Source organism: Erpetoichthys calabaricus, chromosome 9 (assembly GCF_900747795.2).
Source record: "Erpetoichthys calabaricus chromosome 9, fErpCal1.3, whole genome shotgun sequence".
In the NCBI taxonomy this organism is placed as follows: domain Eukaryota; kingdom Metazoa; phylum Chordata; class Cladistia; order Polypteriformes; family Polypteridae; genus Erpetoichthys; species Erpetoichthys calabaricus.
In genome coordinates, this window is record NC_041402.2 from 28996639 (window position 1) to 29010977 (window position 14339).

The 14339-nt window shown below is 35.4% G+C and overlaps 1 protein-coding gene across 4 annotated transcripts in view; it reads left to right on the top strand.

Annotated features, from left to right (window-relative positions):
• Nucleotides 1-12881, top strand: part of strbp (spermatid perinuclear RNA binding protein) — a 231765-nt gene extending 218884 nt beyond the window's left edge. For 3 of the 4 annotated variants that reach the window (XM_051931765.1, XM_051931766.1, XM_051931767.1), the window contains exons 16-19: nt 592-732; nt 2294-2414; nt 6662-6712; nt 10478-12881. In XM_051931765.1, coding sequence (XP_051787725.1) covers nt 592-732; nt 2294-2414; nt 6662-6712; nt 10478-10572 — 408 coding nt within the window. In that variant the 3' untranslated portion in view covers nt 10573-12881. Of the gene's footprint in view, nt 1-591; nt 733-2293; nt 2415-6661; nt 6713-8160; nt 8648-10477 lie in introns of those variants that run through there. The other variant, XM_028809210.2, reaches the window with a different exon arrangement.
• The last annotated feature ends 1458 nt before the right edge of the window (nt 12882-14339 follow it).

The following is a 14339-nucleotide window of genomic DNA, read 5'->3' on the forward strand; positions in this document are numbered from 1 at the left end:
GATCCTGAGGTGGTATGTTGTATGGTGGGTGCAGCAACGCTTTATATCTGTGCATGCTTCCAACCACTCTGTCTCTCTCACTCTCTCTCTAAAATTAAGTTAAGTTATGTAAGTGTGGTTCTGACTTGTAAAACGTTGTATTTGTTTTGGTATTTTGATCTACTGGGATATTTTTTTGTGTCATTTTCAATTGAATACACAGTCATGTGAAAAGGTAAGTACACCCATTGGAAATTGCTGATTACCAGAGTTCACTTTTAGGGAAAGTTGAAAGCCTGCCTCTTTGACACTTTATATTTTATTCATAGTTATTTTAGTTTTTTTATTATGCTATAATGAAAATTGTGTACAGCACTCTAGACATGAAAATAAGAATGACTTGTTAGAATATATTGGATTTTAATTTGGAATACACTAATATATTAGAGCTGCAAAATTGGTTTCTTCTTACACAACAATATAAATGTTTAAGTTAGTACTTGTCTCTTTGTCAGAACTGACACATTATATAGCATCATTGTGTTTCATAATAATTATTTCTGCAAGGCAAGACGTTGTTGTTTCTAATATTTTTGTTTTAATTTTGATTAGGTGGAAGTAGATGGACAGAAGTTTAGAGGTGCTGGACCCAATAAAAAAGTTGCAAAAGCCAGTGCTGCGCTTGCTGCTCTTGAAAAACTTTTTTCAGGGCCCAATGCAATAGGCAATAAGAAAAAGAAGATTATATCTCAGGTATTGTTAAATGTTTGGTTATCCTTTGCTTTGGTATTATCTGTAATGCATAATACATTTCACTTCACACTATAATAAAATTTTTGCTTGCATGTCTTGTACAGGCTAGTGACAGTAGGATGATAATAAATAAATTAGGTCAAACCATAAATAAATACAGATTACCGATACAACACCAAACATTAAATATAACATCAGAATGTATAAATAAATACAGTGATACAATACCAGCTCTATTACAAAAAATGATGCATGAAAAAAAACACAGTTCAGTATCGTGCTGTTTTCCTCAATTTTGTATCTTTCTAGAATTGTTGGATTTAGAATTAAAGCAAAATAAGAATGCTGTGTTTAATTATATGCTCCCACTAACAGAGACAATTTTACTAACTAACTACTACTAAAATTGTATGACCTTTAGCAGAGATAGTGTCAGTTATTTTTCTGATTTATATTAAACAGAAAGTAGATGTTATGAAAACTTTTAACAGACACAATTCCAATAATGGAATCTTTTGTGTGACTATTAATTCCAGTATTTGCATACAACCTATATACAATGCATACAGTTCATTTACATGGCCAACACACTGAAATGACCATTATGTGCAAATGAATGATAGGTCAGACAGTGTTAACACCAGAATCATGACATAAAGAGCTACTGTACAAGAGGTTGTAAAATGAAATCAATAAAGTGTTCTTGCCATTTAGCCTATTTAAGTATTGGTCACCACAGCAAATGTGATTGGTCATTATCCTCCTCAACCATGTGGTTTAGTTGCTATAAAATCCATCTACCTTTGTCTGCACAGAGACATTCGTATCCCCAGAAAATTAAATGAAATATGCCACATGCTTGGACCTCAATAGCTTGTTTTATCAATTGTATTTCATTCTTTGTTCAGTTTAGACATAATGTTGATGACACTGGTCACTCAGACATTGATATCAAAAAATTATTTTCAAAAATCTGAAGTGAACTCAGTCAAAACAGGGCCCATTATTTTAATTGAAATTGCATTTGAAAACTAGATCTACAGTACATGCAAAATATGATTCAATTAAAAGATCAAATCTTTTTTAAAAGCAACAGAAAAATGTCAATCTGTGTCAAATATATGCAAAAATTGAACATAATTTTCATTAAAGTAAGTAATTTTAATTAACTTTGTTTGCTATTTCATCCATTTTCTTATCTCACATCTGAGTCATCTCATAATAGACTCTAGTTCTAACAACAGGATAAATATAGGAGAACTGCACTTAGCCAAGTGGTTTAGGTATTTGTAGGTTATATTCACTCCCTTTTATATAATTTAATTTATACACAGGCAGAGCTATAAACATGCTTTTAAAAAGGTGAAATCCAATGTAGTGCATATATTCATTATGTACTGTATAGTACAACGTTTTGGCGGACACATGATAGAAGAAGGTGATCAGTTAAAAATAAACGAAAAAATAAAATGAAATATAGGCTTGAGAATATAACTTACATAATTCAAAGTGAACATAACTTGAATAGTCAATTCTTGTTTTTTTTATTGCTTTTCATAAGTCAAAAGGGGTGGTAGCCGCAGCAGCATCTATTGCAGCCCAGGCCATGAGAGGCAGAGGAAGAGGGGCATTGGCAAGAGGAACCTTTCTCAGTGCCGCTACACCAGGATATTTGGCACCAGGTATTCTGCTTTGAATTTTGCACCGTTAATGTAAACATCCCTGACATATTTTTTTTTGTGTGTATAGCTCGTATACTTTATTGGTCTATAATTCTTAGTTAGATAAGGTAACACTTTATTAATCCCCAAAGGGAAATTTGGGTGTTCCAGCAGCTCACAGCAAAATTAAAACAAGTACATAAAGATTAAATAACTAACCACATAATAAATACATAAGATGAAACAGATGAGATAAATAAAAACTTTGCATACCAAAAATAGTCTCATATATTACAAATCATCAGTAATAAATAAAGTGCAGCATCACAGTAATATAATATGTGCAATACAAGGATAAAGTGTCTAGTGATGAATAAAGTACCTGTGATCACAGAGTCTGGCACTCCATACATACAATTCATGAAATGATCCATTAAATGATAACATGGATTAAAGCCCAGTGTTGTATAGTCTGATAGCAGCAGGAAGAAAGACCTGCGAAAACATTCCTTCCTGTAGCAGGGGTGGAGCAGTCTGCTGTTCATTGCACTCTTTTGGCCCTGCAACAATTTATGGAGTAGATGAGAGGGGGTCTTCATAATTAATTATACCTTTGCCAGCATCCTCCTCTGTGCTATCACCTCCACAGTGTCCAGTTTCAACCCAAGGACTGAAGTGGCCTTCCTGATTATCTTTTTTAGTCTGTTAGTATCCTTGGCTGTGATACTGCTTGCCCCAACACACCACAGCATAAAACATGGCACTCAATACTACAGACTCACAGAAAGTTCTCAGCAGCAGTCCTCTCACACCAAATGACCTCAACCTTCTTCATAAAATAGAGTTATCTCTGACCCTTCTTGTACAAAATGCCCACATTTTGCTCTTATCCCAGCTTATCGTTTAGGTTAACACCCAGGTGCTTGTTGGTTTTGACAATCTCGATTTCCTCCCCCGGATATGACTGGAGCCAGAGAAGACTTTTTCTTCCAAAAGTCCACCACAAGCTCCTTTGTTTTCTTGGGGTTTAGCTGAAAATGGTTGTGATGACACCACTCCACAAAGCTACTCACCAGGCCTCTGTATATTTCCTCCTTCCCTTCACTAATATATCCACCAATAGTGGTGTCATCCGAGAACCTTTGAAGGTTATGTGTCTTAGAATCAAACTTGAAATCTGAGGTGTGAAAAGGAATGGACCAAGGACAGCCCCCTGTGCAGCACCCGTGCTGCTAATTGCTCTCTCCGACTTACAGTTCCCTAATCTAACGTACTGTGGCCTCTTAGTCAGATAGTCTTAAAATCCAGAAAATCAGGGCAGTGTCAACCTGTGCTGCACACAACTTGTCCCTTGATAAGAGGGGCTGGATGGTATTAAATGTGTTAGAATGGTAAAAAAAAAAACATGACTCTCACCATATTCCCAACCTTGTCCATGTAAGAGTAGGCTCTGTGCAGCAGATAAGCTACAGCATCTTCCACCCCCACATGCTAACGATTTGCAAACTGTTAAGGGTTCAACCCTGCACCCACCTGTGTTTTAAAGTGACCAAGAACCAGCCTCTCCATTATTTTCATCAGGTGTGAAGTCAGTGCCACAGGTCTATAATCATTCAGTTCTTTGGGATTCTTGATCTTTGGCACTGGAACAATACATGAGGTCTTCCAAAGCACCAGAAACTTTTGAGATTGTATATGTGCTTTAAGATACCAAACAGCTCATCAGCACAGACCTTTAGTACTTTTGCACTGACTCCATCAGCGCCCACCACTTTACCTGCATGTAGTTGACCTAACTCAGTTCTCATTTCATCCTTTGTAATAGTAAACTCTGGATTTGGGGTGGGGATGTGAGACAATGGGAGTTGGTAGTTATCTGATATTTATGAAGAACACAGAGAAAGGGTATTTTGTGAAGGTTTCCTGGGAGATGTATTTACAAGTGTCCCACCATCAAACCTACAAATGTGTTCAGCTTATTCGCCCTCCTCCAAGTTAATTCATCTTGCTGACAGCAAAGCAGTTTATACCCGGTCACCATCCTCGTCCCATTCCATACCTCTTTAACCCTACCCTACTGAAAATTACTCTCCATCTTTCTTCTGTAGTGCTCTTCATCACCATGCTTAAAGGCTCTCTTCTTTTTGTTCAAAAGGTCCTTTAGGTCACCTGTGACCCAAGGTTGTTTGTTTACAAAACAACCACAGTTTTAGATGGCTCAATATTGTCTACATAAATTTAGTCTCATTTTTGCAGTCTTTTTCCGAAACATTCTTAATGGTCCAAAATAGATTCTGTTACCGCTTATATGTAGTAAAACTAAAGGCGACAGTAATAACTAAAAAGAATTCTTTGACTGTAGGCCCACATATTTATGCCTCCAGGTTGCTTCCAATGAATCTTATGTGTACAGTACATAGTGACAAAAGACGACTTGTATATATGACAGTTTCATTTTGGATGAACAAAGATGTAATTCAGTATAGAGAATTTTCTTCTAGTCTTTAAAGACAAGTAAGTATTAAGGCAAAAATAATAGAAAAATGCATGGCCTTATTCTATATCTTGTTGGGTCAGTACTGTAGTTAATATGATATACTGTAGGCTTTGCTCAGAAATAGTTTTTGCAGTTCTTTCCAAACATTTTCCATGGTTGATACCCCAGTGACTTTCAGAATTTTGCTTGACACCCCAAGATAACAGTATTTACTTACATAGGGAGATTTTAGAAAGGGAGTTAAAAAAAAGAGTCATATTTGCATTTACAAACAAATTTCTAATTGAAGTTTTTCTATATTTAGTGACTCACTTGTATGTGACAGGTGAATTCTGAACATGAGACAATTTAATTTAAATTTCTTTATCAAGTTTTTAAAACTTCCATGTTTTAAAACTTTTATGTTTGTTGCAAACTGAATGCAGAGGTGTGGGACTTTTCTATATTCTTTTTTAAGGTACTGTGCAAAAAGAGTCAACACTCTGTCTTACTGTCATCATCATTATTAAGACACGGTCTCTCCTGCTACTTAAGCACATCCTTTCATAGTACATTTTAGAACAGATTTTTTTGTAACACATTCTACTCATGTATCGATAGATAGATAAATAGATAGATAGATAGAATTCTTTATTGTCATTATGTATACACATAACGAAATTTTTTGTTGGTAGGACTCGGCTTCAAGGCAGAATACTTAAAATACACAATACACTATAAATAATAAAATAAACATAATACATATAAAAGACAGCAGCAATAAAACAAAGTCCAGACTTTTCCTGAGGTAGTACGCCTGCAGAGACCACTGGTCTGTGTGTGTGGGTCTGCAGGGGAGGAATACAAGTGTGTGTGTTTGATTACGAGGGAAAGTGCGTGTGCATGTCTACAGGGGGGAGGTTAGGGGTTGATGTACGTGTGTGTAGTTCTACTAAGAACAGATTTTTAAGTACTTCTCTGGCACAATAAAAACATCACTCATGTCCTGGTCCCATTCTGGTTCACTCTTAACACTAAAATCTATGATTTACTGCAGTTTTAAAGTAGAACCATCAAGGACCACAACAAGTAAAAGCTGAGCAGGGTTGCGTGGAATGCTGGAGTCTATCCCAGGTAGCATAAAGGTGCAAGGCAGGAACAAACCACGGACAGGGCACATATACATACACACTTATACACCAGCACACACTAGGGCCAATTTAATATTGCCAGTTCTCCCTAACATGCATGTCTTTGGATCATGGGAGGAAACCGGACCACCTGGTGGAAACCCACAGAAAGAAAATGCAAACTCCACACAGGGAGGACCCGGGACATGAACCCTGGTCTCCATACTGCAAGGCAGTAGTACTACCACTGCGCCACTGTAAAGCCCATACAGTAAAGTATTGCAATTAATTATGAAGATCCCATGTTAATGATTTGAGTGTACCCCATCACAACAGCTCATTATAGCATAAATCAACCTAGTATTTTCAGGCAATTGAACCATAATTATGGGCTACACTTGCATGACTGCCTATAATTAGACACAGATCTCCTAATCCTCTGCCCTCATCCACTTAATTAAAAAACAGTCAACTAAAAGAAAAAGAGAAACAAAAGGAAAAGACTTAAAGGGAAGGCCAGGATGAAAGCTGAAGTGTGCAATATTATATCTATTTTCTGAATTACCTAGTATTTCACTATTGTTTTAATACTCTTTTCAGAATTATTTTATTCTTACACCTGGTTACGCTGGAATTTTTATAATAATGAACCTTGTTCGTAGGTTATGGAGCACCTTATGGATACAGTGCTGCAGCTGCTGCCCCAGCTTATGGTATGTACTTTCCCTGGTTATTGATTATATAATCAATACTGCAGTGCATAGTTAGTTATCTTAAGCTTTGTTTAAGTACAGGGTATAAAGTCACAAGAGACAGTTGATAAATGGCAGTCCATGTAATTTGAAAGTGTTTGTTTTAAAAAGTCATAGCAAGAAAGGCTATAGTAAAGAAGCTAAATGAAATGAACCCAGTCATAACCTTTTGGTTCTTATTGTAGTTGGAGCAAGCCTTGCTAAGCTTTGCCTGACTGTTAAAGGACTGCTCGTCAAACTGCCTGTTTCCCTCCCATTACAATTCTGGACATTCTCTTAAATGTAGTCCTAGTGCTTACAGCCAATATGTGCTCCATTCAAAGCAAACCCACTTATCTGTGAAAAGACAATTCATGAATTAAATGCAACTATTGGGTTTACTCTTCTCTGTTACTAGAATTGTTTCAGGCTGTAGAATGCTTTGCAAATATCTCAAAATATATAAATATAATTGCAGCTCAGATCTGCTTTTTTAAAATTTACTTTAATCATTAATTTCCCAACACACAGCATGACAAGACATTATGATACAGTCTTGTGTCAGGTTCAGTGTTGTCAAGAAACATAGAATAGAGGGAACCCACATATTCGTACTGTCTGGTTGCTTTGAATGAGCCTTATGTGTAAATGGTGACAAAAGAGAACTGTTGTACATGTGACCGTTTAAATATTAGATGTATTTCAGTATGCAGAAATTAACGTTGGATTTTAGATATTTTTAATTGGGTTTAAATTGTAAAAAGTAGCAAAAAAGTTGCAAGTTCATACTTTTGCATCCTGCTGGGAGAAACATTTTACAGTCTTGTCACCATTCTCACATAAAGACTTTGTTCCTTTATGTCTTATTGTGATACAAAGCAATGAAGTAAGTCCAGTACTTGGCTGTAAGAAAATATGTCTTATTGCTTTTAAAAGCTGTTGCATGTTGGTAATTCCCACTACAGTCATCTAATGCTGTTAATTGACACCTACTGTTGCTGCTTTGTGATTTCTTAAAGTGATGTTAGTAACAAAATATACTAAAAGAATAGGTAGGGCTTAAACCAAACTTTAAGTTAATGAGGCCACAAGAACTTTCAATTAGAACTCTATCTCAACTCTATCTCAATAAAACTATTCAAAAGAAATCTCAGCGTTAACCTGTCCATTTCAAAGTCATACCTTTAGAGGTTTTTGTCTTTCCATAATGCTGAGCTGGCAACAGGAAAGCAGTACTTTCTGAGGCTTCAGAATTACCAGTAAAACAACCACTACAGAATTAGCAGATTTAAGTAGTCATTCCCTATGATAGTGCATTCATTGTATGACTTGAAGGAAACAACAACATAATTTTAGTCCATAGTTTACTTTTATAATTTTTTGCAACACTAAACTTATTTGGAGTCCTTTTTCATTTCTTTTTTCTGTAGGTTTACCCAAGAGAATGCTTCTGTTACCAGTCTTGAAATTCCCAACATATCCTCTTCCCCACTACTCATTTTTTTAAAACAATGTTTGAGTCACAAAAATTATGATTCAACATAATACTGTAAAAATATACATAGGAGGGAAAACTGACTTTTTGTTTGCTTGTTTGTTTGTTTTTCAACTAGAAATTTCCTTTGAATGCTGTACTGAAGCAACCCATTTGTAAAGTGCATCATTTTCGTATTAACTTGGATTTTAACAGTTTAAAAGTGCAGGTTACATATTTAAAACTTGAAGCATACATACTGTGAAATGTTACCTTATTCCGCAACAAAAACTTTTACAAAACTCTTTTTGTTGAAGTGAAGGAAAGAGTTATATACATTAGAAACACTTTAAATTATTCCTGTAAGGGTGAACAGAGTTAAATTTGTGAAGGATGTATAGAATATAAAACACTGATCACCAATAAAACTTTTTCTCAAAGAACTGGAGTATTGCCTGATTTATAATTTTAATAGGAACAAAATAATTATTTGGACATTTTGCTGTAATTTTAAGTGTCCATTTCCCTTTAGTGTGATTTTGTAGAGAAAATTTCTAATAGCAAAAGAGCTCAGTGTTTGAGATTTCCCTTTTTAATATTATATATTTGCTGACATAAAATCCAGTAGGCTAGTTACCTAAGCTTCTGCAAGTTTCCTGAACCTGAACTGCACATTTAACAATAAATAAAGAATGCTGTTACGGCCAATTTGTTTTTCTCATCTAAAATTATCTTCCTGTTTTCCATTAAACAAATGGAAAGATTTTGCAGAATCTTAGCAGTAAATATTACTATAGAACTTGAACCTATATTCATAGTAGTTATCAGTTTGCAGCCATTGTATTATGCAACATTTTGATTATGTGGCTGTTTTAATTCTAAAACAGAAGTCAGTTTAGTGACTTATTTCAACTTGTGCTAGTCTTCCTGACTTACATCATGGTGTGCTTCCTTTTCATGCAATGTTTGGTTCTTGTGGCCTTCTCTTACACTTCCCATGATGGGTATCTATGGCTATGTATGATGTAGAACTTTGAAGATTGAATGTAAATAACGTGACCTCTGAGGGTGAACAAAACATTTTGCAGAAGGACAAATCTAAAGGAGAATCTAAAGCAGCAACAAGGTCCCCATGGATACTTGCAACCTAATTGTCCCAAAGTTTTATTTTATTTATTTATTTTATTTGAGTGCTATTGTGAAATGTGATCTGTCTTCATCCATGGGCCAGCATGAGAGTCATACAGTATACACAAATAATTTTCCTTTCCAATTTTAACTGCTCAAGATCTGTTAAATATGACTGGAATGTTGGAGATGTTTAGGGGTTTTCTGTTGCATATTATCACTGATCTTTTTGGTGCAATAAAATTTATACTTTTTCTGTGTTAGAATTTAAACTCTTTCAGCAGATGCCACAGTAGATACATGTGCCACCTGCATACTTGAGTAAACAATGAGAGAGGTTTTTCAGAATATGATTGGGTGGTTGTCCTTTCAATCAAAGCACTGCTATTAATTTAGCAAGAAGATTATTATTTTATTTTGTTTTATTTTTTATTGTTTATTTATTTGTTTTTTGCTGGCCCATGGCTGAGGCTGAGCCATCAAGGATGTGAAAAAGCGCTGCTGATTTAGGTGTCTGCGTCTCTGTTTAATGTTAATTATGGTACTTGCTCTATGGTTCCTTAAAAGTTACTTTATTGATTTTACATGTACTGTTATTCTTCTCTCAGAGCCATATTAGGAAAAAGCTTTTTTTTTTTTATTTTTTTTATTTTTTTTTTTTTTTTATTATAAACAGCTATTTTGTATGAACTTTAACTGCAACAGAGAAACAAATTTAGGCTATCTCCTAATATGCTTCTTGTTGGAACCACAGCTACTGCCCAAGTAAATCAGCACGGTCTCGCCTTTTCACGGCCTGATGGTGCCCATTTTATACTACTATCTTTCCAAAGTCACTTTTAATTTTTGTCTGTTACAAGTTACTAACCACATTGTCTATAAACTCTTCCAAGTTGCTGCATATTTTTTACATTTCTCTGCTTTATTTGAAATGAATGAGCTACAAGTTTTGTTTTTTGTTTCTGTCAGAAGTGGTAACGTGCAACTTCAGTTTTTTGATGTCTATATTAACCAGAGATGCCCCTTTTGCAATGAAAATTCCACATACATCTGAAAGAGCAGAGAAATCTAAAAGGAGTATCAACTTGGACTAAGTCTGAAAATTAACATGCAGTTTCTACTTCTCTGCTCTTTTCTTCATGTAGGTGGTTTTTTCATTGACAATCCCTTTTACCAGCCTCGGACCATCGCACCTCTTATAATTCACTTGGGTCCTCAAGATTTCTTCTCCGACTTCTAGAACCATCAGGTTGTGTGGCTCAAATCCCCCTCTTTTCACGTGTTTCATAAGTCACAATTTAGAAATGCTTAAAAACACACAATTTGCCAAAATGGCATGGGGAAACATTTACTTCTAAGAATTTATCTTTTACAACAAAGATGAATCCCTTAAGATAAAAGCAATATTTATTTTACGATCAACTGAATGTTGACATTTCTGTTATATAGCAATACAGCTAATCTTTACATATCGCTTACTTGAAAATTTTGTGAATGTTTTAATTATGAAAGAACACTGCAATATTTTAAATTGATTGTATATTGATTAGCATGTAAATTCTTGTCAGTCTTAACCACTTCAGTGCTGCAAAATTAATGTATAATCTAAAAAGCTTTTTCCTGAATAAAAATATTCATTTATTGTATTCTAAATAACACATTAACCTTGCTACTTTGCTTTTGTACAGATTCCTCATTAAAGATTCTCATTTTTATTTTAGTTGTGCTAAATAACATTGCTAGACTTTGGTTTTCTGTGATCTTTTAATGGCCTGCTTTTTATCGTTTTACATTTAGAATTATATAAATATATAATTCTTAAGCACCATTTAAGAGATTTAATACCCTTAATCGATTTAGTTGCAATAACCCTTTTTTCCACCAGCTAGCTAACATTTTCAATTTTAAATGAGCTTTGTTTCCCTCTGGATTAAACCAAATACTCACAAAACAATTGTTCCCGAGAGCGCAGTAATAGATGCAAGAACATGGGGATAATTCAAACCCCATCAAACTGTAGTAAAAAAATCCTTTCTTTTAAATTTTTTTAATATTTTGATTGATCTTTTCCTTATTGTGTCACAACAGTGCTTGCTGTCACTAAAATGTGCCTAATTACATTATTTAATATTTTTATAAGAACACAAACCTACATACTGCTATCAGAGCTCTTAGTATCTTCTGAAAGTATTTTACCTGCTGTTAACCATGACCAGCAATATTTTCTATTACTGTTTCTTCTAAATTAATTCAAATTTGAAATCAATTAGATATACTTTTAATGTGAGTATGCAGTCAATTATTATTTTGAATAGAGGTTTTCTAAAGCACTCTTCCTCACTTAAAAATGTATTGAACCCTTTCTCATGCTGAGAAAATTACTGTTTTTCCCCATTTCAGTGAGTAATGTAAAATTCAGCTGAAATATCAGAGGGGTCTATTTCTATTGTAGCCAGAAGTAAATTTTTAATTTTAGTCAAAAGCTGCTAGGGAATGAAAATGCAGTGTAAACCTGATACTCCAGTCTATATTGAGCTGGACCTCATGCAGCGTGACTACTGTAATGCCATTATAAATAGGACGCACAAGGACCTGACAGACAGACAGTTAGTTGTCAGTGACAACTGAATACTTTCTTGCTGTTGATTATTTTAATGTTAAGAATTAAATGTTTTTTGCATAAGTGGGTGAATATCTCTTCCAAAAACTTGAACACCAGGGGCCTCATGTATAAACGGTGCGTACGCACAAAAATGTTGTGTAAGAACGTTTCCACGTTCAAATCGCAATGTATAAAACCTAAACTTGCCGTAAAGCCACGCACATTTCCACGGTAGCTCATACCCTGTCATACGCAAGTTCTCTGCTCGGTTTTGCAGACTGGCGGCACCCAGCGTCAAAGCAGTGGTACTGTTCCTGTGTAGTTATCCTTTCTTTTTTAGATCCACATCCCTGACGCGGCTTTATAAATATACTGAAATTAACCGCATATTGTTTATTAGTTTAATGCATCTGATTGTATTTAACCTGTAACAATATAATGGTCCACAGAATGGTCAAACTATTCTAAATACCATAACTGCTTTAGCGTTGTTACTCTCACTGCACCTTCTTCTTCTTCTTTCAGCTGCTCCCGTTAGGTGTTGCTACATCGGATCATCTTTTTCCATATTACTCTCACTGCACCACTCGGAGTATTTATATCACTGTATCTCAGTGTGAATCACAGCTGTACAGCAGCTGATCGGAAAGAGAATTATCGGTATACAGCATCAAGCACACACTGCCTCAGCCATGCTGTCTATTAAACTGCTCTCATATGGCAAATGCTTCAGAGCCTTTACTGTACTGACCTCGCAGTTCAGAAACAGTTTCATCCCAAGAACTCTAAACGCACTCAATCAGTGCATCAAGTGCTCCTTGTAGAACTGTTTGTACTTATAAGTACAATCACCTCACTGTAAACTTGTGATACAGTTATAGTATTGCACAACCTGAGCCACTTTATAAAGCGCGTATTTACATATGATGAGATATAATTTTTAAGATGAAATGCAGCAAAATATGTTCATTATATTATACAGATAAAACTAGAGGGTTGCTGGTGCTCCATTCACGGATTGTTCCTGACTTGCATTGTATTTTTGCTGGTGCTGACGCAACACTGGAAGGATAGATGGACAGAATAATTAAACATATACTACAAAGATATTTCGATGCTCCTTAAACGTTTTGAAGAATCATCATTCTAAGCTTACAGATGGCTTAACGTCTATAACAGAGCTGATTGTGTGGTGATTGGGTATTTGGAGAAAGAAAAGTAAGGACAGGAATTGGGGGTTAGTACGTTTGAAAGAGACAGTACTGCTACAATATTTTACAAGTATATTACAAGTATTTCATTGAAGGTCGCACATGGCAAAGCAAGCATCTTGCGTGAGACATGAACAGTCACTGCACCACCGTGTTCCCATGTTTAATAACATGCTTTAACTCCTATCATCATGAAAATGATATCACGTATACATCTCAGTATTTTAATTATTCAGAGAGCTGTAATATCACGAATGTAATGGATTCTGTGTCCTGTCGGGGGAAGAGAAATCCCGGAAGCATGTAGTGATTCACACACATAGAGCACATAGAAGATCAAATACAAAACAAAGCATTTAACGTGCTACTTTAGTTACGATGGGATTGAGAAACAAGTAAATTAAATGATTTAGGATGAAGTTTATGATGTTCTACTTTAATGACAAAATAAACTACGTGATTAAAGTTGACATTTCGAGCTTTTTTCCCCACTGTGTGCCTTTTTTTTTCTTTGTACCCTAATAAGCTTTCATATGACACTCAGATGATGGGCTACAACTCTCCTTTTCACAGTGACTTTGATATCTGACAACTTCTTTTTTATTTCGGGCACTGTGCGACTTTGTGAACTTGAGCTTTCGAGTTTCTCCGACACGCTATGTCACTCGATCAACTGCCTTTTGTTGTTTATACCACTGTTTAAACCAACAAATAGTATGTTTTTCCTTGCCCCCACTTGGTATTCGCTGAAATTCTTCTATTTTCCCTTTTGCTTTTCCCATTGTCTTTTCACAGAAGGCTGAGCTTAAGGGCTATTTATATTGATTTGCATATTCAAAGAGGCGTAATTCTGGGAGGAGTTGGGGCGGGACAGCAGGCGTGTACATGTGCGTTACTTTTCACGCTGACCGGGATTTATGGAGCGGAAGAATGTGGAAGTTGGCATTCTCACAGATTTATGCATCTGGATTTTTTTGTGCGTCAGCACATTTCCGCATTTGTGCTTGCGTCATCTTATAGTGTGAATTCTACGCACGGCGTTATGCATGAGGCCCCAGATCTTCAAGTACAATCCTGTATTTTGTATTTTTGTTGTCATAGCTTTATGGTTTTATTCATATAGTAAGTACATTGTTAGTGTCTTAAACAAGTCAGAAAAAAACATTGTATAGCATAGCATGACACTAAGGTTTC